Below are 21,346 nucleotides of genomic sequence, written 5' to 3'. Positions count from 1 at the left end.
ACTAATCCTGCTTGCCTCTTCTGACGATTTATTCCAATCTTTCTCTTCCTCCTTCTTTCTTCCTTTTCTGATATTCTCTCTTACTCTGGGCAAAAGTATGATGGTGAAGAATTCGACTTGGTCCCCAAAATTCTGTACATGTGCTGGTAGCCACTGTTTCCAACAATTGGTACAATTACATGTACTTCTTTTCCAAGTTCTGCTCTAGCCTGTGTGCTGTCCCCTGCACACCCCATCTCCATGTGCCCCACGTTCCTCTCACCCATGTTGATTCACCTCACCCTCCATATTGCTTCTCCTCACCCTCTATTTTGCTTCCCCGAGCTGGGCCCTCATTGTTGGTTATACCCCATATTCTGTTTGTTCTGTTGCTCCCTTACTTCGACTCCTACCCCCGCCAATATTGCTTCCTTCCACACAGATTATACCCTGATTATACCCAGAAATCTAACCGGGCTTTGCATTTTGCTTACCGCCACCCTGCCTTAAAAAGAAACAAGAAACAAAACTGTGTGTTATTTAGTTTTTTAATTATTAACCAGTCCAACTGGGATCATTATATAAAACGACAAAAAAAGCCTGCTTGGAGTTATCACTTCTTCCTCTTGCTTCCTTCCTTTAGAGATGGGATAGCAAAATATTTCATATTTTACAGTTAAATCAGACCTGATGTGATACCAAAGTTCACATTTGAAAAGGAATGGGTATAGCGTACAAATTAGCAGTTCCATGGATGATTACTCCTGGAGCAAGAGTTAAACAATGAAAATTAATTCTGTGAATCAAGGCATATTCTTGAGTATATCTGAATAGCTAGTACCTAACAATCTATGGAAAAGTCAGTAGTCTCGCCTTTTGGACCTAATGGCTTTGGCAATGGATTTTAGCTGTACTCTACAGCATTCTCGAAGCTGCACATTGTGGATGAAGAAAGCAAACAAAAAATGCTACGAGACAGCAGCTGTGTCAATTTCTAAGTGTGTGCACCACGCATGCCTGCGCCTACAGAATGACAGAAGCATATTTTATTAATTTCCCAAGTTGAATTGCTAAATTAAAAAAAAAAATAAGTGGCAAAACTTTTTTTTAAAAACATTTTGAAGCTCGAGGGCAGGCATCACGGAGGGCACGTATGAAGGAGCAACACGAAGGGTGTGGGTGAGGGAAGCAACACAGATGGTGTGGGTGGGAGAGAAATTTGGAGGGCGAAGGTGGGGGGAACAGTGCAGAAGGAGCAAGGAGGAAAGCATCACAAAGGATAGACAGGAGGGAGCAAAACTGAGGACAAAGATGGGGGAAACAACACAGAGGGCACGGTTGGGGAAACAACACGGAGGACGCCAGTGTGGGGGAAACAACATGGAGGGTTAAGGGTGCAGTGGGGGGGATGTAAGCAACACAAAGGGCAGAATTGCAGGGGAGAAGCAATGTTTGAGACAGAGCAATGAGGAGCAGTAAGGGAAGAAGCACACAGATGACAAGGTGCAACACAGCGGGCTGTTGGGGAGAGAAGTATACAAGGGAGACAGCTGTGAAATATAAACCCTCATGGAGTGCGGAAGCCAACGCAAAAAAATAGTGCTTGAAAAGCAAGTAAAGGAAGGACACGTAATGCGTCCATGCTCCAGTGGAGGACAAACACAAGAAGAGGAAGAAAAGCCCACATAGTTTAATAAATGAAAAGCAAGCATATGAGAGTAATAGTGAAGCCAACCAATGGTAAGTCATGAGTGGGCTCTTAGTTAGTCCTCTGTAAGCAGACAATAGGTCAGCACTGTCTGGTAGGTGAGACCTAGAAAGGCAAGTAGTAGTTTGGAGACATTCTCTTATAAAGTTGGAGAGTACATCAGTATTTTCTTCTCTGTGAGAGGTTTCATCATTTCCCGGCTTGACCATAACAACTCGGGTTTCGGCTAATGTGTTGAGGTGAGAGCGATCAAATGCCTATGTTGTGTTTCACTCTGGATACATCTTGTTCTGGCTAATGAGTAAATGCATAGGTGCTGGAAGTAAGGGTCCAAGGATGTACTACAGCACTCTCAGAAATTATCATGCTGGAGTTCAGGGGGTGAAAGGTCAATAAAGATGCCTTTAGATTTTGTGTTTACCTTGTCCCTTTTTCTGCTCGTACAAAGGTCAAATGTCAGGCTATGACTTCTAATACATTGCTGCTTATTTGGTAAGTGGTGTGTACTCTAGTTTCTCTGACCGCAAAGGGACAGTGGCTTGTAAAGGTGACATAGGTAACAATCCTGCTGTGGTACAGAAAGTGAAGGGAAAGGCTATAGGATGTCAGTTTTTACTAACATGCAACAGCATTTAAATTCCAAAGGAACTAAACACATATTTCAAATTATATCAGCAATTAGGAAAGCAGGAATGAAGCACATTTTTTGTAATTTTGAGGAGTGCTGGAAACGGATTTTAAAAAACAAATCAAGACACTCGGTGAGGCAAAGAAGATAAATAAAGCCGTTTTCCACGCATTATTGTTTTTTTTCTATAAAGTTTTACCAGTAAAACTGCATGTCTGTCAAATTTAGTGTCCATTTTAAAGGAAAATGTGCTTTCTGTAAATTGCAGTGCGCTTACTAGAGGTCCAAAATGCATCACAAGCTACATACCACACCTGTACCACTCTGCTTCTGATTTAGCATGGCACATTTGCTATCCTTGTTTTTGTGTGACACTTGGATTTTTCACAATCCCTATGACTTCGGTGATATGACATTAATAGCAGCACCGCACTCTGAAATTTATTCCAGCAACACTGAACAAATGTGTATTGTTACCAAGGGTGAGTTGGTAGGGTCTGCAGAATAGCATTGCTTGGAAGTGGTGCAAACAAAAGGTGACAAATATAGAAGAAAAGGCCAAGAAAAGCACCAGTTAATAAAATGATTAATCATCAGTGCCAATTGGTAGACTTTCAAACTAGCCTGGTGTCATTATTATATTTATTATCATTTATGATTTATAACAACACCTCCACACTTTGCCCCAAAACAGCATCCTAAAATCCTCATGCCAAACCAACCAACACCTCAACTAGCCTACAAGTTCATTTTACAGATTCATCTTCAATTACATTAGCTTAAAGCTAAGGGAACTAGTCCTAAAGTGTACCTTCAAAGTAAAGGGCCGACTGTATTAGGCTGCCCAGATTAACCCAACATGAATGGCAAGGTAAGTGCTCACTGGCATCTTGTAAGAGGAACAGAGGTTGCAGGAGCGTACTTAGCCATTGACCTACCCCATCCTTTGCCCCCACCAAGGTTGAAGGTACATTTTAAGACTAGTTCTTTCACGTTTGGGGTATGACTACAAAATATCCCTCACAATCTGATACCCCTTTGCAAATAGATTAGGAATTTGGTCCTAATTGCCCTGATCATTTTTTACCTTAATTAGCCAGTAGGGATCGTTGTAGGAAATATGTGGCAGTGCAGCAGCAAATCATTCAGCAGGGTTGATTATGTCATAAAGCACGAGAAGGCAAATAATGTAGCACACATTCTGTCAGTGTTGTGCTAACTTGTGATTATGTAGCAGATGCTATAAACTCATCATTTTGAGGAAATCTCAGCAGCAGTGTCACATAATTCCAGTGGCCCTATTAATAAGGCACTTCTTCTGAAATGTGTTGGTGTTTTCACTAAAAGCACATAACACTGCTGAGAATAGCTCCTGCACATATTAATGAAATAATTCTGAGGAGAATTGGAGTCCCTGTGCAAAGAAACAACAGCAGCCCTGTCAGAGGTTTGTTGGAAAAGTAACATTAAAAACCTGTACCTGACCAGTTATTGAAGTTACTGTTATCGTTTTGCACTTTCAATGCACAGTTGGTCATTAGCAAGTGAGCATGATAGAGGGATGTGGATCTGAAGTAGCAGTAAGACGGGAGTGATTGCATGAGTTGACACAGTTCCTTTGTAGGGGATCCTATTTAGTTTTAATGGGAATCAGGAGTTTAGCTTAGCCTTTGGCTTCCAGGCCCAGGCCCCCGTCACCTACGTAGCTTGCTCTCTTTTAGCACATTTATTAAATCATTTCTTCCTATATGGCTGCAGTGTTTATAGTTAGGAAGATGTTTTAGTTTCATGTTATCAGTGCCACTCTGCAAAGGCGTCACTATCAGCCTCAAAGATAGATGAGATACGCAGGTATTTACATTATGTACTTTCCCACTTACGTGAGACAGTAACATAATGTACCTTTTCAGAGAATTGTTTATATAATTGCCAACACAAGCATGTCTTCTTATCTATTGTTTGGGAACATACCTGCATCAGGCGTCATATAAGATCTGTATAAATACATCTCACACAGACAAGATAATCAGAGGCATTCCTACCAGATGCCATTGACGCTATCTATGCTACATGTCGCCTTGATGCTGACCCGGTCTTGGTGTCACCACGGAGTCTGATCTAGAGACCTCATTCCAAGGTAACGAGGGTTGGGGAGGTGCTCTCCTCACGGACATGGTACTGGCAGATTAGGTTTACCACACCTATGTATCTTTAGGTTAGAGATTAGGTTCATCATGCTAGGATATGAGGGCCTACTTTACATCTACTTCACATTACATGTTATTGCAAGGTGGTGGGGGTCTTTATATTTATGACTTTCGCCTCTACCATTCTATTTCTTGCATTGTTCATTATTGCAGCCCATGCAATTTACAGCACATTGCATTCTTGTTAATAAAACCTATTGTAAACTTTACTGATTCTCTTACATTGCCTGTGTGTGACTGAGACATGTTGTTTGTGTGAGAAAGGGTAATCTCTGTTTGACCCCGACCTCCCCGCGATGTTGCACTCTTGATTCCAACCGTAAAGGCTGCCACAAATCACTTTTTACTATTTGGGTTTTTGGTGAGGTACTGCTTGTGAGCCGGGAGGGTTGGGAACAAAGTTGCAACTTGTAGGATTAGCCTAGTCACCTACAAACAAAAGTGCGTTCATCCTTAAACCAGCAGTCTTGCCTAGAGCAAGAGTCAAACTACAACACCTTTACCTAAGTAGCCTATGAGTTGTCTGCTTGCCATGGTGCCACTAGCCCCACCCCTTGATGGTGAATTCCGGTAGTGACTAATATCGTCATCCCTACTGATGGCAGCTGTCGGGATTTCCCTGGAAGCAATACATATATAACAGAACAATACGTATCTAACACCCCCACCACCCATCCACACCCTCACCCCCCTACCTTAACTGACTTTAAGGCCACATCGCCCATTACAAAAAAAATAGAAAACACATACAGGCGCTTCGGAACACCTTTTTCTCCTGCTCACAGTACGCGCAGAGTGGATTACGCCGTCCATTTGTGAACAGTCTGCTTTTGACTGTCAATTTGCGATAAACATGCCAGTGGGAGCCAAGGTAGTGCATGGGGTTATGAGTACAGCTGCTTTAGATCGCTATGTTTAATCTATTGTCTGTAGGGGTAAGGGAGGTGCCATGGTAAAATATCACCTGTCTGTTTCACAGTCCTACCCTGTGCCTCAGATCTTAACTGGGTTGGGGTGGACCGTCGGCCCCGTGGGTCACACAGTCGTCGCTGGCTGGCTGAGGTTACATACAGCCTCGAGCTTGAGTGCACTCAGGGACGTGCTATTATTAGTGCAGGGGGGAGGGGGGTGACAACAGGGTTTATCTCTTTGAGGGACTCGTTGCGGCCATTTAAAGGATTTATTTACAACCCAGCCCAAGAGTGGGGCAGCGTTTCCTAGCTTGCTTTGAGGCCATTAGCACACTCACTATAATGCCACGGAAAGCAGTGCATTGTAGAATTGTAGACGTTATAGCGCTCCACACCCTGGCGCTTCCTTCACTTCGGGTTCCGGGCCGTATTCCAGGGCGAAAGTTTGACTGGATCTCGGTTATTATAGTTATACTTTGTGGAAGATGTTGCGTGATGTGACGAGGGCCTGCCTCGGTGACGAGCGAGCTGGGTCCATGCCTCCTGGATTTAGGGCGTGCGCCCAAACAGCTGGCCCAGGTAACTGTTTTTCTTATTCTGTGTGTGTGCGTTTCTTATTTTAAACAGGCCGCGCATGTCTGCTCATTTTCACAATAAATCTTAATTTCGCTTTGTCCCCCGTTCCTCTTCTCACCCACGCCCTCTTTCACACTCAGTTTAGCATAGGAGTGGATACTGGTTCAGGTGAACTGTGAGGTAAATGTGTTAAAAGGCCAGTCGCTGCTAAACTAATCATCCCGGACCTGACCTGTAAACACAGAGGCAGGCCCCACCTCCTCCCAACGCCCAGACCACACCACTACGATCGCAGACAGCAAGGGGGAAGATTAGGGGAACGAAAAGTCGGAAGCACGCGTTGGCCGCACCCTTTTCTCCCACAGGCTCATTTAGGGCTCTGCGGATAAAATTAGTGGTTCAGTCAAACCACCGTCTCAGGCAGCCGAGCAAGCTTTTCTCATTTAGAAATAAACCATAGCACAGAAGCGTCAACATTAAGCTATGTTTAGTGATTGCTATTATATACTGTATTAAAAAAGGCAGAAGTATTCAGGTGATGGGGACCTAAGGACGGATGGATAAAATAGGGTGGCAAATTGAGTTTTGCCCTGGGCGCTATTTAAGCAAAGACCGGGCCCGGAAGTGAGTTTTGTGGGTAAGGGTCGAAAGCGCCCTGTGCTGGGCAAACTGTTTCGGGTCCATTCCTAAAGTAGGTTCGACAGCTCACCCCGAGCACTGTGAGAGGAAGTCAGTCAGTCAGTGCGAGCTCCTGAAACCGCCTGCAGGGAGCCTCGCTAGCGCCGCGGGGGCCGTGGAGACTGCTTCCCACGCTGGGCTCCCGTTGGGAGGAGGAAACCTGCAATACCGACCAGGCCGGACCGGGAAGCACCGCGCGGCCGGCTCCGGGCTCCAGAATGTGGAAGTGAGCTGTAGAGGAAGGTGCCGAGGCAGCCCGGGTTTGGCGTCAACGACCTGCTTGTGTCAAGTGTAGCGCGTCTGCAGCATGAGCGTGCAGCGGAGAAGACTGGAGTACAGACATGCCTTCAGATTGTAAGTTCAATTTCATAGAAGAGGGCTGTTTTCGAGAAAGTTCCATGAACGGCGTTCATCAAGTCGTTTTCTCACCATATTTCTTCTGTTTGATTGCTCGGCCGGCTGAACTGCGTACATTTACATATATCTTGCTGCATGGGACGCAGAAATGTTTATGTTGTTTGCTCCACACCCTCCCATTTCAGGACGCACTGTTTGGATACTCCTCTAAAATGTGGTGTATACAGTGTTGACAAATATAAGTGAACGAAACGTATCTGCAAACAACACGCGGAGTTTCACATTCGGCAGATGCTCATTCTGGACAGGTGCACGTTTGTTTTTTGTAGTTTCATATAGCGCGACCTTCGAGCTTAAGGTATTGGAGAGCTTTACACGAGCATCAGTTATGGAGGCGTAAGTATGACGTTTTCCAGGGTGGTGATGGCTTTTCTGCGATTTGTTTCACATTTGAGTAAGGACTCTACGTGACTCAGTGCACTTAAGGAAGAATCTATTTAAGTGTTTAATTTGAGCCGGTAGTTGCAGGTGGAGCACACCGCCACTCATTTTTTGGGGTCCGGCAATTATTTTTTCTCAGCAGACTATCGCTCAAAGCAAGAGAGGGAAAATCACAAAAAGGGTGAAGAGAGAGAGAAAAACATCTGTGGGGACGATAAAGAGCTTGGAAATTTGAGATAAAACTGATGGGAGTTTCTGGTTTTGGGTGGAAGAAAGAGGCATGGGGTGGAGTCAAGATTTCTCCTGGTGTTTAGCACCCCAGAATTCGTAACCCTGGATGCGGATTTCTGAGCAAAACCTAAAGGCCGGCACTTGCTGCTTTACAAATGATCACTGTGTCCTATTCCGTTCTGCCAAGGTAACTGATGCATAACGAGGTATTAAATATGCATTGAAGGAATATAGTAATGTGTACTAATTATATAAAATTGAAGCGTTCCATGTGTAAACAGTGCTTTATGGGAACAAGGCAGAGGAGTGATGTGATTGTGCTGGGAAATCAGTACACATTGTTTTTGTTGTCCGAGCAGCACGGAGAAATACAGCAGCTATGGGTTTCATCGAAAAGCCATAGCGTTCGAAGATTTATTGTATAAAAGGTGTGTGGCAAGGATGTTAGTCGACGTACAATATCCCTCTGGTGAGGTGTGTGTGTCTGTAACTGCCGTGTGCAAACGTTGATAAGAACTGAGGGGCATGTCTCCTCCTTACGTCTTCTTTCAGAGGAGCAGTCCTACCTCTGTAGTTATGGATCAGTTGGTTACTTCTTAGGAAAAAACACCATGTTATGTATGGCTCGCTAATCACGTCTGCTTGACGATTATATACGCACCGATTTGGGGACATTTTGGGTTCCACTGAATCGCCATTGGTTTTCGAAATTTGGCTATCATTGGTTGTGAGATTCAAGTGTTATTAAGGAAACAATCCTTTGTGGGTCTGTCTGCAAAATCTGATGTTAATTTGTGCTCTCTAATAAAGTGAGAAAACTGCACAGTTTTAACAAACGTTGCATGGAACTGGGGTCAGATAAGCTGCTTTTCATCCTTTTATTGAAAATGTGGCCAGTCATTTTTTTAATGTTTGTCACTAAAAATAAAAAAAAAAACACAATAATCCAGGCTTCTGATGGTTGTGTAGTGGCACCACGAGCATTTCGACCCTATTTGCAAATATTGGTTGAAAGATAAAGTTAAATTGATCAACTGAGAAGAGCCTGGGCAGCATATTTACGATGGAAATTAACTAACACCCTTCTGTTTGCGCAAGAAATTGGATTATTTTATGTTTCATTGTCCTCTCAGCCGGAACCACGAATCACGCACTGCAAAACTCTTTAAATATCCAACGTAGGGGCAAATTGGTCACATGTTGACTCCATGGGTGTGGGAAGAGCACAACCTGGACCCAGGAGCAAAGCACTCATCAAGATACTCGGGTGTGGCTCCCACCTCTTCTGACCCCCACCCCAGCACTCCAAGAAGGAAGGTGGACTCAAACTCTTGCAAATTCAAATTTGTGTGGGTATTAATGCCCTAGTAATTAAAGGGTGCAACAGCCACCATTGCGCGTGGGGGTGGGGATGGGAAATGCACACACTCCACAAGACCACTGTAAACAGACCAAGTTTTATGAAGCCCAGTCGTGGTTAATAGATCTGTGCTAATTACGTTTTAGGGAGTCTAAAATATTTCATCAACAGTGGCAAAACTCATGCATGAAACAAACGCACTTCATGAATCATAAGTCAGTGGTTCATGCGCTAATTCCTGATGGAATTCACGTATGATTCATGAACTGTTTTATCTGATCAATAAACCTCTACCATTATTATGATTCTCATAAAAAGTTGTAGTAGACACGATTTCCAGACTTCAGCCACGTGCAATAGTACCCTGCACCCACCTCCTGGTGAGTGACCAAACCCCATTGAGCAGTGGCTGTGCCCAATTGCCTGGCCCTCCACCCAACATACTGTTTCCCACCAACACCTGCTGCATAGACCACTCCCTTCAAGCATGCACAGTGGGGCCTGACAGACTTCAGGTAATCATCTTCAGTGTGCATGGGTACATGGCCTAGGGGCACAACCCACATCAAGTGACAAAAAGCCAGGCAGTGTGCCCAACCCCTGCTGACATCCACTCTCATGTATGGCACTTGGCAAAGCACCAACTCTCTGCTGTATTTGACTATGGTATTGTGAGTGCTGTCATCAGTGATGTTTTAAGATGTCATCGGTGATGTCATTTAACATGTCATGCATGATAAAATGTGAGATCATAAGAAGTGCAGGGAGTGTGCCAACATTCTCATTACCTCAGTATACTATAACTGGTAAATTTCAGTGGTTTTTTTGTTTGTGTTTTTTAAACACTAGTTTTTATATTATAACTTCCTTTTAACCTTTTTTTTTTTCTATGAGTTTAATTTTTTTTTATTTTATTATTATTATTATTATTATTATTATATCCAGTCAACCCCACAGCTGTACATGGCATTTGGTCAGTGGCCAACCCTCTCATATGTATAGTCCTTGATTCAACAAAACAGGAAGTTGACCAAAGGGCTGGCCTCTGGCCAGTCCCTGAGCTGCCCCGCAGCCACCCCCACATTGTACACGGTCTTCTGAAATGTGCAGTTCGGTGTTGACTTCAGGGCTTGTCCTCTAGTGAGGTCTTGCCTCCTATCCCTCTATGGGCACCCACCACCTTGGACAATAAACCTACCAATTTATTGTGGGCACCTAGGTTCTCCAGCAGTACTGGTGCTCAAACTTTACTCACCATGGTCCCGAGATAAGACACATACTTCCCTGAGGAAGCTTGCACAGTACTGCAGTACCTAAGGGCAGAAGTTTGAGCAGCATCTCCCAACGGAGCTCTGTGGTCCTAAGAGGAAGTACCCTTGATGGGTCCTGCAGGAGTACTGCGGTAACCATAGGCTAAAAATAAAATACATTTAGGCCCAATGTCCTCCACCAGAGCCAAGGGATTAGGGTGTCCCTACCATGGCCCATTATATATTGTAAAACCTTTTCAGGGCACCTAGACCAAGTCCTGTAGTGGTGCTGCAATGTTTTAATACAAAATGTAGTCAGCCAGTCAGATCACTTTCTCGTGAATGGCTGATAGCTGAAAAAACTGCCTTGGTCAATCAGAGGGCCCTATATTTTTTTTATTTACGATGAGGCAGGACCAACCATGCATCGTATCCTAACTTTTAAACCCTTCAAGCTCACCCAATCCCCTCTTGAAACACAGATTTCTCAAACAGTTCCACACAAAATCACAAAAAGCATGATTTCTGAGTACAGTTCTCATTTTTTGCCAGATTTGGTGTAATTCCATTTAGCCGGACAGCAAAGTTTTCAGTGGGAATTAATTTGGAAAATCAACCTTTTCATAGTTGCCTATGAAATACGAATTATTTTATTATAAATGCAGCCCATATTAACATTGTCAAGACTACTAGAGGTACATTGTATGAGGCACCAAATTATGCGGTATGGTTACCTGAAATATGTGGCATATAGTCTGTCAATTTCATTTTCATCTACTTGAGCTAAAAACAACAACTACTATGTGACCCATTATGTGGCAAATACGCTGTCTATAATTTAATGCTTAACAGTGCAGCCACAGAATTTGTAATATAAAAGAATACACAATGAGTAACACGTAGTATGGATTAGTCTCGGGGTTGGAGGTCCTAGTGGCCTGCTAGTCGCTTGTGGGAGGGGCTTTACCAGTTATAGTTATCTCAAGAACCTATAACTTGTGCCATAAGATTACTTTAAATCGCACACCGCCATGCACTGTTTTCTCATCAATTATTTAATTGCAGATGTTGCGGTGATATTATCAATGATGATGCAATGATGCCTTAGAAGTTGTCATGAGTGATGTAACATATAGGGTAATTTGCAGTGCATGGCGTCGGGTGCGAGTTATAGTTACGTTAGGGCTTGAGATATTGTTACTTGAGATAACTATAACAATGGCAGTCGATTCCCCAAAATGCCAGGGGTAGTGGAAGTGACATCATGTGGCCTTTGACACTCTATGAAATCACAAGAAGTGACATCACTTGATGAAAATTACCTTTTGGGAAATTACATCACTTGACCTTTGACTCTGATGTTGTGATGACAAAAGAAGTGGTAACACGCTGCATTGAAACATGGGACATTGCACAAGGTGACGTTGTAGAACAAATACTATGCTCAATCAATTAAACATTTTGGAATTTCATTGGAGCACTTGCAAACACTCTAAAATAAACTACATTAAATATAACTAACCAAGATCATTCTAAGTTGTTACCAAACAATGCCAGAATAAAAAGTTAAAATTTCATTGAAACTCAAAAATAAAATTAAAAGATTTTGATAAATACTGCTCCAGTTTGTAAAATGTCCATTCCTGGAAGGCAAGAGCAACATGTACTGCTTCAGCCTATGATGTTCGCAACAGTAGTTGAATCAGACATTCTTTGCCCCTGCTGCTGTGGAACATATAAAGTAGTGGCTGTGATTCTTTGTAGTACACATGCAGTAATATAGTTTTGTGTAGCGTACAGGCTGTATACTCCAAAACGGAGGTAAGAGTAGAATGGGCCATGTCTTCCTGTGGGTCCAGCCTAGTAATGGGAAAATATAAGCCCAGGATTCAAATAGCTCTTCATTTTAAATGCATGTGTAGGCGAAGAGTTTCATCAAAACAAGCTGTAGCTTATTGCCAGTTATGTCAAAGCTTGCCAAATCACCATGACCGAAAAGTATAACACATTGCCTGCTTTAATGCCTATGTTTCTGCTGGAAGTTGTTCTCCCTTGTTGCTCATGTCAGCATTTAAAAATGGTGCAAAATAACTAAATGCGCTAATTGAAAGGGCACCAGGTTCTGAAGTGTAATGCAAAAAATACTAACTAAAATCATCCATCACACTTTTGGTAAGAATGCATGACTTGATCTGTAAGACTTCACAATCAATATCCTTGTCCGTGTCTCCTACCCACCCACAGTTAAAAGTTTACTGTTATGCAATTTAGTAGTGAGCAAAAGTATTTTATTGTAACATTCACTAGAGGACATTCTCAACTCAGAAGCTATCAGACAAGTAAAATAACTGTCCAAAATCATGATATATATTTAAACAATTTCAAACACCACCTACAGTATGGATTACATTTTCTACCAAATTTATATAAATTCAGCTGAAGTTTTTGTTCCTAAAAGCTGGTACTGAAAAATGATGCTGACTTGTAATGCCTCAGTTTTACTTTATGGTATGTTGACCACGCTGTGTGAGGTGAAATCATCATGTTACATTGTCACCGAGAACTTGCCTTTTAGACACTTAGCATTCTGGGTGATGTAACTTTAGGTATTATCATTGCTAATATCGTTGGTTTGGCTTAAATGCTATGGCTGGCTGAAGGTATCAATCTTGACAGTTGTCTGTACTTTTAATTATTAGATTTCTAAACTTTACTTAGTTTAAGGGTAAGCATGAGGATAGGGTGCTGGTGACTCCACTAAGGAAGAAATTGCTCTTATAAATAATGAAAATAAAAATGTACAGGTGACTTCTGTAATAATTTGTGAGCAGGCAAATGTGTTTTCAGAACATGAACTTGTGGAGAGTGTTGTCATCTCTGACTGTGAACTGGCAGGCAGTGAAGGGGGATTCTAATGAGTGTCTCACATTAAATTCCGTTGTGGTGAACCTGTGCAGCACGTGTGGTCAGAATCCCCCTACATGCATGAGGAAATAATATTTCCCCCCCAAAAAATCAATAACGTATTACTTTATACATTGCCAAATCACTGGTCCTCAAATAGTAAATTTTCTGTAGTGCATAAACGTAATCAAACGTGATTCTCTCCAGCTACAGGCTGACAATTGTCGGCCACTCACTTTCGAACCAGTCCCCTGCAGGATGACAGGGGTCCATCTGACAGCTAGGCCATATAGAACCAGATTCAATAGTTGTCCTATATATCTGTGACTAGCAGAGGCCTTATTAGCGAGCTGGACACATTCCACATTTGAAAGAAAGACTACGACTACAATTAAGTGAGTCACAGGCACCACTTTCTCAGAGAGAAAGGAAGCGAATGAAAATGTCCGAAATACAGGGCCGTAGCTATCAATGTCAGTAGTGGTTGTGACTTACAAAAATGGAGGGGCATAATATGTAAAAATGCATAGATAAAATACATCAACATAAATATTCAACAAATAAAATATTTACTTACCTGTATGTTCCCTAAGCCTCCGGCTAGCGCAAGGTCCCACAGTCAACTCCAGATGCTGCTCTCATGCTGTTAACCATCATGAGTGAAGCTTCTGAATTGACTGGAACAGGCTGCCTCAGTGCTCCGAATGGCAATGGAGGGCATGTGCCTGATCTCCTACCCAGCTGGAGAGGTCTGAATTGCACATGTCGCACTGGCTGTAGCAGGAAAGCCGGCCAAACCTACATGCTCACTTCATAGTGAAATGGCCACTCATCTGTGCTGTCAATTAGGAGCAGTCATGCACTGGCCTTGCCCTCCCACTCTGTTCGGCAGATTAAAAAATAAAATGGTAATAAAATAATTTTATTACCATTTTATTTTTTAGCTTTCTGCAGGAGTGTGTGGGGCGATGCTTCTATTGGGGATCCACCACGGATTAATGGTGCAGTGGCACAAGGGTCCAGAGGCCAGAAGAACTCATGAGTCTGACTGCTGTACTTTACAGCTCCTACAACAGTTGGAGGCCCCGTTGTACTTGCACGCCCTAGGGCCCTTTACAAGATTGCTAAGCCACTGCTGAAATAAATTGTTTTGAAATATACAGTGCTACATCAGCGGCAAGTAAATAAGCACTGGTGTAAATAGAAACAATTTAAATGAAAGCACCACTGACAGTCACTATCTGCAAGAATTGTAGCATTTCAGAATGTTTGCACAAGAACAGAAATAGCTCGGACATCTGAAAACTGAACTCCTTCTCCTGCGCAGACCAGGCTGGAGTGCAGTTCTAAAGCAACCATAAAAGCCCCCCGGCCATGCATACCCCTGCTTGGAGCAGTTTGTGGCTTGGGAGCCCCCAGGAGTGTGTTGCTAGGTGACACCTCGGCTGTTCAGGCTGAATTGTAATAGTTGCAACTGTTACAATCTCAGTGAGCTGCTGCCTCAAGCAGCCCCTGTTATCTGATTTCAGTAGCATTTTTTTCAGTGAAATGTCTCTGTTCATCTGTCCCCCGTGCTGCCTTTGCCCCTCAGAGGCCAGAGGTCACAAGGGGGTTGTGTGATGGAACCACGCATTCCATCATGCGGTCAGAACAACGACCGCGTTGTTTACACGCATGCCTTTAACACACATGCCTTTACAACACATTTTCGTTGTAAAAGCATGCCTAATAAAGGCATCTGTGGAAACGGCATGCATGGTTCTCATACCACCCCCCAACCCCTAATACCTAAACTACCCCAACCCCCCACCTGCCCTAAAAAAAAAAAAAAAAAAAAAATCTATCCTAACGCCCCTGCCCTCACCCCTATAAAAAAGTACCCCGACTTCCCCACACTGAGCCCTAAAAAAAACAAAAACTATCCTGACTCCCCTCCCCCCTAAAAATAAACTACCTCATCCCCGTACCCGCCCTGAGCCCTAAAAAAAAAAAAAACTACCCGGCCCCTAAAAACGAAACTACCCTGAGCCCTAAAACCTTGCCCCCTAATAAGTAAACTACGCGGACCACCCCCACCTACCCTAAGCCCTAAAAAAAAAGAATAAACTATCCTGAAACCCCCTCCCAATACCCTGACCCCCACACTTAAAGCTAAAGTACCTGACATCTCCCGCCCACCCTAAGCCCTAAATCCGCCCACCTCTAAAAACTATCCATCAACCCTGCACCAACCGCACTTACCTCACCGCGTCCTCTCCCGATCCTTCCTCGTCTTCTCTCCTCCCTTCCTTAAACCTTCCCCTAACCCTTTAAAAATAAACTATCCCAACTCCCACCCTAAATAAAAAAGTACCCAAACCCCCACCCCACCCCTTAAAAAAGGTATTCATTCCCCACTCACCTCACCACATCACTCCCGCCCCTAGGTCAACCCCCACCTTAATTCCTTAAAAAAAATACCCAATCCCCTGCCCCACATAAAAAAAAAAATAGCTCACCCCCCACCCCTGCCCTAGCCTGAATCACCTCACCGCATCACTCCTGCCCTTAGCCCAACCCCCACCCTAATTTCTTTTTTTGTAAATACCCAAATCCCCCACCCCTAAAAAAAAAAAAAAAAATAGCTTGCCCCCACCCCAACCCCAATCCCTTAATCTACCCCCCTGCCCCAGCCCCACTTACCTCACTGCATCCTTTCCCGAACAAAGCATGGCTGTTTTGTTGCCTTAATCATGCATATGCGTAGCTCAGCACATGCGTGGTTAAGGCACAGAAACAACCATGCGTTTTTTAGGCAAGCGTGCTAACTCTTGTGTGGGAGATGCCCACATTGTTTACAACGCGTGGTTGAGGACGTTTCCCCACAAGGGAATTGCCAGGGGTCACAAGGGAAGTTTCAGGGGTCGCAGCTGTGACCCTCTGGCGACCCCCAAATGACTTTGAAAATTACATTGTTACTTAGTGATCTTTTCACCTAACTATAACGTTAGTTTAGGCTTTGTTTTTTTTTTTTCAGTGAATTTGTAGGTTTTTTTTTAATAACAAAGTAATATTTTATTACTATAAATAAAGTCAGCCCCCTATCGCACACAGCCGAACGCCAGGAGCTGCGGCTAACCCCATGCTGTGAGGTTGGCAGCAGGGCCTGGCAGTGTATATATGTATGTATGTGTGTGTGTATGTATGTGTGTGTGTATGTATGTGTGATTATGTATATGTGTGTGTGTGTGTGTATATATATCAGTGTGCAAGTTTTATGGTTTGCATAGCAGATTTGTAGGTCATCATCTGTGTTCTAACTTACTGCAAGTGGTAAACTTCAGAAAGTTTTAGGTTTTAGTTTGTAACCATAAGTGTTATTTTTTTATTTTTTTTTTTAACATATATTATGTGCCCAACTGATGCCATGCACAGGACTGTTTTTCCACATTGTCTGACCGTTTTTTTTTCCCTAGGCATTATGTTCATCCCTTTGAGTAACCAACCTTTCTGTGCATGGCTATCAAAGTTGTACAATGGCTGTAGGGTCAGGCCACCACGAATTAACCATTGTAAGCCCAGTCAGCTCCTTTTTGTAATGCAGAGATTTCACCAGCTGCTGAATGGATTTACTCCAAAGCACGCAAAAGTAGAGATCTGAGTTCTAGATCCATGCCAAGTTTGGTATAGTTATTTCACTCTTCTTTTGGCTGCAGTGGAGAGCAAAGTTTCCTTTTGGAGTCAACACCAAAATTAATCTCCTTCTTTTTTTTTTTTTTTTTTTTTTTTTTTTTTTTTTTACAGCCCTCCCTCATCCCTTTACTCTTTCTCCCACCCCCAAGAATGATCAGAATAATTCTTGACAACCCAAAGCTACAACTGTTTGGCTGTACAAGTATGTGCAAATTAGTCCAGAGCGCCAACGTTATTAGCAAAATAAATATTTTTAATACATCCACTCATGTAAATCAACCCCATCTTGACACAGCTAGAAGAACCTTGACATACAAACAGAAACCTAAACAGGCTTAATATTTGACAAATATTACACAGATGTACAGACGGTTCCAAGTTCTTAACATGAGTGGTTCTGTGACCCCTTCCTCCTTGGTGGTCTTTACATGTGCCCATACATCCTCATGGAACTTGGTCATAATGAAAATACCTTGAGTATGTTAAACATGCTAGGTGTCTTCCAAAGCTTGCTCGCGGTGCTTTAAATGAGCAGCACTGTCTGGTACTGAAACCTGTACCTCTTTAATTTGGAAGGAAGAGTATCCGCCCCTTTCAGCACTGCTGTAATACAGTTGATGGGAGAGTACCAGCAATTCTCAGCAGCAAATAAGAACTCTGAATACTGAATACCCGACCTTCTACATTCCCAGTTAAATATGTGCATATTTTAAAAAGCGGTGGTGAAGGTATATATAAGCAGATGGCAAGATAGATCTATATTACCTCTTTGGTGGTCACCCAACATCTTAGTGTGACATAAATATCTCAAAAGCTACAGAATGGATATCCACCAAATCTATCGAAGGCATACATGCGAGTAAAACGCCGATTTCATGCTCATTTTTTTAATTCAATGTTTCTTTTCATTTTTTTTTCTTCTGGAAATGAGAGAGTAAAGTTTCTCTGAGATGTTAAATCGAGAATATTGTTCTTTAACTTCCCTCTTCCCACCACCCACATATGGACGGACACGAAACAAAAAGTAAAGCATGCATTCCATATACTGCCTCACACTTGTAAAAGGCTTGTAAACAAGCAGCGCAGGACATCAGATGCTCATCTGAATATCTTGTATAGGACACTGACGACCCCTTCATTGGAGTGCGCTGTTTCTCAGAATCGTCTCCCTTCTCAGTCAGCCTAGCGAATTGGCCTAAACGACCGGCCCATCAAGCGATCGTTCATTTGTTGCCACGGCATCTCATCTGCGGGCCTCCCTGCGACCCAAAATTGTCCACAATTTAGAAATCGCGTTGAAACCAGAAGAACTGGTTTTTGAGCGATGCCAAAACCGGTTTTGCAGTCCCGCTAATTTAGCATTCTTATTCTCTACTACGGGTGACTGTAACAAGAATGCTTGATTGCATCGACTTCATTCCACAGCGCTCAAGTTGTGTGTCAGGCGCGAGTTCCTCTTTTGCTTATTTCTTGACACTTAAGACTCTGCTTTGTCCAAGCCCTGACAATATCAGGCGGTATCGTTACCCAGTTTATCGACCTAGAAGTATGACATTTGAAGCTGCCCCTGACAGCCTTCATATTCTCGACATGGAGGTTACACTTGATGGCAGCATCACAATCTTGAATCACTAATCCATGTGCCCTGCGAACGCTCGCACTTTCATCCGAATTAGTCCTTTAATTTGCACTCTTTGGCTAAGTCACTGACAGTGCACAGACACACACCTCCAACCTCTGGATGTGTTTACGTCTAATATTGAAGGTTAGTGATCTGCGTTCCCAATATTGTAACACAGCAGCTACTTCCTAATACTACTGAAAATCTCCTCGATACTCTCCCATTTGTCATATGTATTGTCCTGTTTTGATCTAAAAAAACTTTTTTATGGCTGTCGGATGAAACATCAACACATTTCTCTGTAAAATGTCTAATAGACTCTCACACATCACCCACATTAAAATACATTAAATGACAACAATATTTAAAACCATCTATTTAGGAATTATTCAAGGCCAACGTTGGCAATATTCTGCTGAAAGAACCGCGCTAGCACAATTTGGGAGCCCGCTGAAAAGCTGGGGCCCTGGGCCATAACCCACTTTCCATGCCTTGAAAACACTCTGCCTAAAAGCGCTAAGCTGTTGGAACCCATATTGTCACTTTTCCTATTACGCGTGTGGGCCTGCACCCTTAGCGTGCTTAGTGTGTTTGGCTCAAATATCGAGCGTTGCTGAAAGACACCCTCATGACAGGTGGTCAGGTGACGACAGAGCATTAGTTCCAGTTTTTTCTGATCTGTTTTCAGTTCCTCTGTTTGCTTGGAATCCTCAAAAGCCAGCTTTCTCACTATTTTGTATGTAGAAGGCCCATCTATTTCCTTGTAAACCTAATGCATTCTGGGCATTGTTGTGTTGATTTGCTTCCATTGCACGAAGTCTGGAACACGCCCGGTAGAAATGTTTGAAGGAGTCTAGCCTAGGACGGGAAACATCCTCCCTCGCGAGAGATGGAGTTCAGTGGTCACCCCACTTGTGGAACTGAATCCTATCGATCCAAGAACTAATTTCTAAAGTCGGCACACGCTCGTTCAATAGAGATCAGCCTCCTTTGAAATAAAACAAAATCTGCATTGAATTGTTTCACTAAATTAAGCCTTTATTAAAGTTTTTTTTTTCCATATGTCTTTTCATTATACATTCTATTGGCTGTGAAAGGCCTGATCTCTTTCATCATCACAGGCACAGTCCTGATGTCCGCAAGGCAGGAGAGTGACCCACTGGATTTTAATGTACTCATTGCTGCTGTCTAGGAAGTTTGAAATACTTAGTGTGTTTTTTGGAAAAATGTACTCCTTTCTTCAGCGAGTGCTCAAAACCATTGAGCTATCTAAGATGCTGTATTTAAATTACCTCTACTTTTGTCTACTGAATACTTGCAGACCGCCATACCGCAAGGCCTCTAAAGTGAATAAATGTGTTGTGGGTGAAAATTAACATTACCTCCCGTCCCTCCCTCACCTTCCTTATTAACCAATGATGACCCTTGCCTCGTCTAGACCTCTCCCTTCCTTTTGTCTCCCAGGAGGCTTACTTTCTTCCTCCTCCACAATACGGTCTGGGGGACTTCTTGTTGGGATCCCTGTGGGTGCGGAGCTCCAAGCGGCGGTCTCCTGGCTTGGTGGCGTTCTGTGTCAGCAGCGCAGCTGTTATTAGGACGGGGCCGGCGGACACCATGACTGAGTTGGGTGGTCCTGCAGGGGCTGATCTTTCGGGTCGGCGCCTCTGTTAGGCAGGACGTGTTTTCAGAGGCATTTTTTCCCTGGTATCCAGGTAGAATGGGTTTGAGCCTTTTTCTTTCTACTTTGTGGGGTAAAATGGGGGACTGTGATTGGTTCCTGCTGGCGATTTCCCATTGGTTTGGAGAGGGGATTGTTTTCTTTACTTAAGATGCCCTGATGGGTTTGGGGGCGTATGTGTTTGAACATGGAGGGGGAAAGGGCTAGCAAGTGAAACGCGCTGTTGAGTACTTCTTCCTCGGCGGAGGAGTAAGTTTCTTTCCCCCAGAAGAGGACTCAGGACACTCGAGTCCAGGAGGGGGGAGTGCACCTCTCATGTTTAGGGAAGAGGTGCAAGAGATAATTGAGGTTGCAGTGACAAGGGCTCTTCAGGCTCACCCGGCAAAGCCTGGGAGGACATCCCAGCCTAAGACTTGGGTGGCAGACAATGGTTCTTCTGCCTCGGATTTGGAGGCTCCATCTACTTCTTCAAGTGGGAATTCCTGTGAAGAGATGTGGGGCATTCTGACCCATGTGAACCTGGGCTTTCCTTCTTTTCAGTTAATGAAGACTGGGTCTGCTTAGTTTCCTCAATATGTTCCGCCTTCTAAATTTGCTATGCCCTTTTGGGGTCTGGTTAGGGATATGGTGCTGAGGGAATGGAAGGATGTGGATATGATTTAGGTCCCTCTGCTTCTGCAAAAATTGTATTTATTAGAGAGGGAGGATCCCCTTCCTCATTCTGTTTGTCTGGATTCAAACCTGGCTATCCTGATTGGCAAGACAGCTGTCAATCCGAGGGACTGTACTCCTGCTGTCCAGATAGGATAGTGGACTGTGGTCTTAAGAAGGCATTTGCAGTTGAGAATTTGGCTTTGAGGGAAAGTCCTTTTTCGGCCTATTCGGCACAATCCCTAGTGCAGCAGTTTAATAAATGGGCTGTGGTCGTTCAGGAGGGGACTTAGTGCTCCTATTTATTGTCTGTGATGGAACTGCAGGCAAGGTTGCTCGCTGACATTTCCTCAGATATTATACACATGTCCGCTATGTCCCATGGGGCTTTGATTGCGGCCAGACGTTCTCTATGGTTGAGACGGTGGAAAGCCGACTCTGGGGAGAAGGCTGCCCTGATGAGGATCCTGTTCAAGGGTCAGACACTCTGGGGA

At 43.5% G+C, this 21,346-nt stretch overlaps 1 protein-coding gene across 3 annotated transcripts in view; it reads left to right on the top strand.

Moving 5' to 3' along the window:
- Positions 1-21,346, top strand: part of ARHGAP40 (Rho GTPase activating protein 40) — a 165,998-nt gene that overhangs the window by 31,604 nt on the left and 113,048 nt on the right. The window contains exon 1 of one of the 3 annotated variants that reach the window (XM_069243777.1): positions 5,910-6,012. The exons of 1 other annotated variant lie outside the window; for it this stretch is intronic. Coding sequence is in view for 1 of the 2 variants with exons in the window: in XM_069243776.1 (XP_069099877.1) it covers positions 6,995-7,041 (47 nt within the window). In the remaining variant the exon portion in view is untranslated. Of the gene's footprint in view, positions 1-5,909; positions 6,013-6,867; positions 7,042-21,346 lie in introns of those variants that run through there. One more of the 3 variants, XM_069243776.1, reaches the window with a different exon arrangement.

The sequence above is a fragment of the Pleurodeles waltl genome, chromosome 7 (genome assembly GCF_031143425.1).
Source record: "Pleurodeles waltl isolate 20211129_DDA chromosome 7, aPleWal1.hap1.20221129, whole genome shotgun sequence".
NCBI lineage: Eukaryota > Metazoa > Chordata > Amphibia > Caudata > Salamandridae > Pleurodeles > Pleurodeles waltl.
Note: the sequence above shows the minus strand (reverse complement) of the source record. Positions and strands in the feature narration are given on the sequence as shown.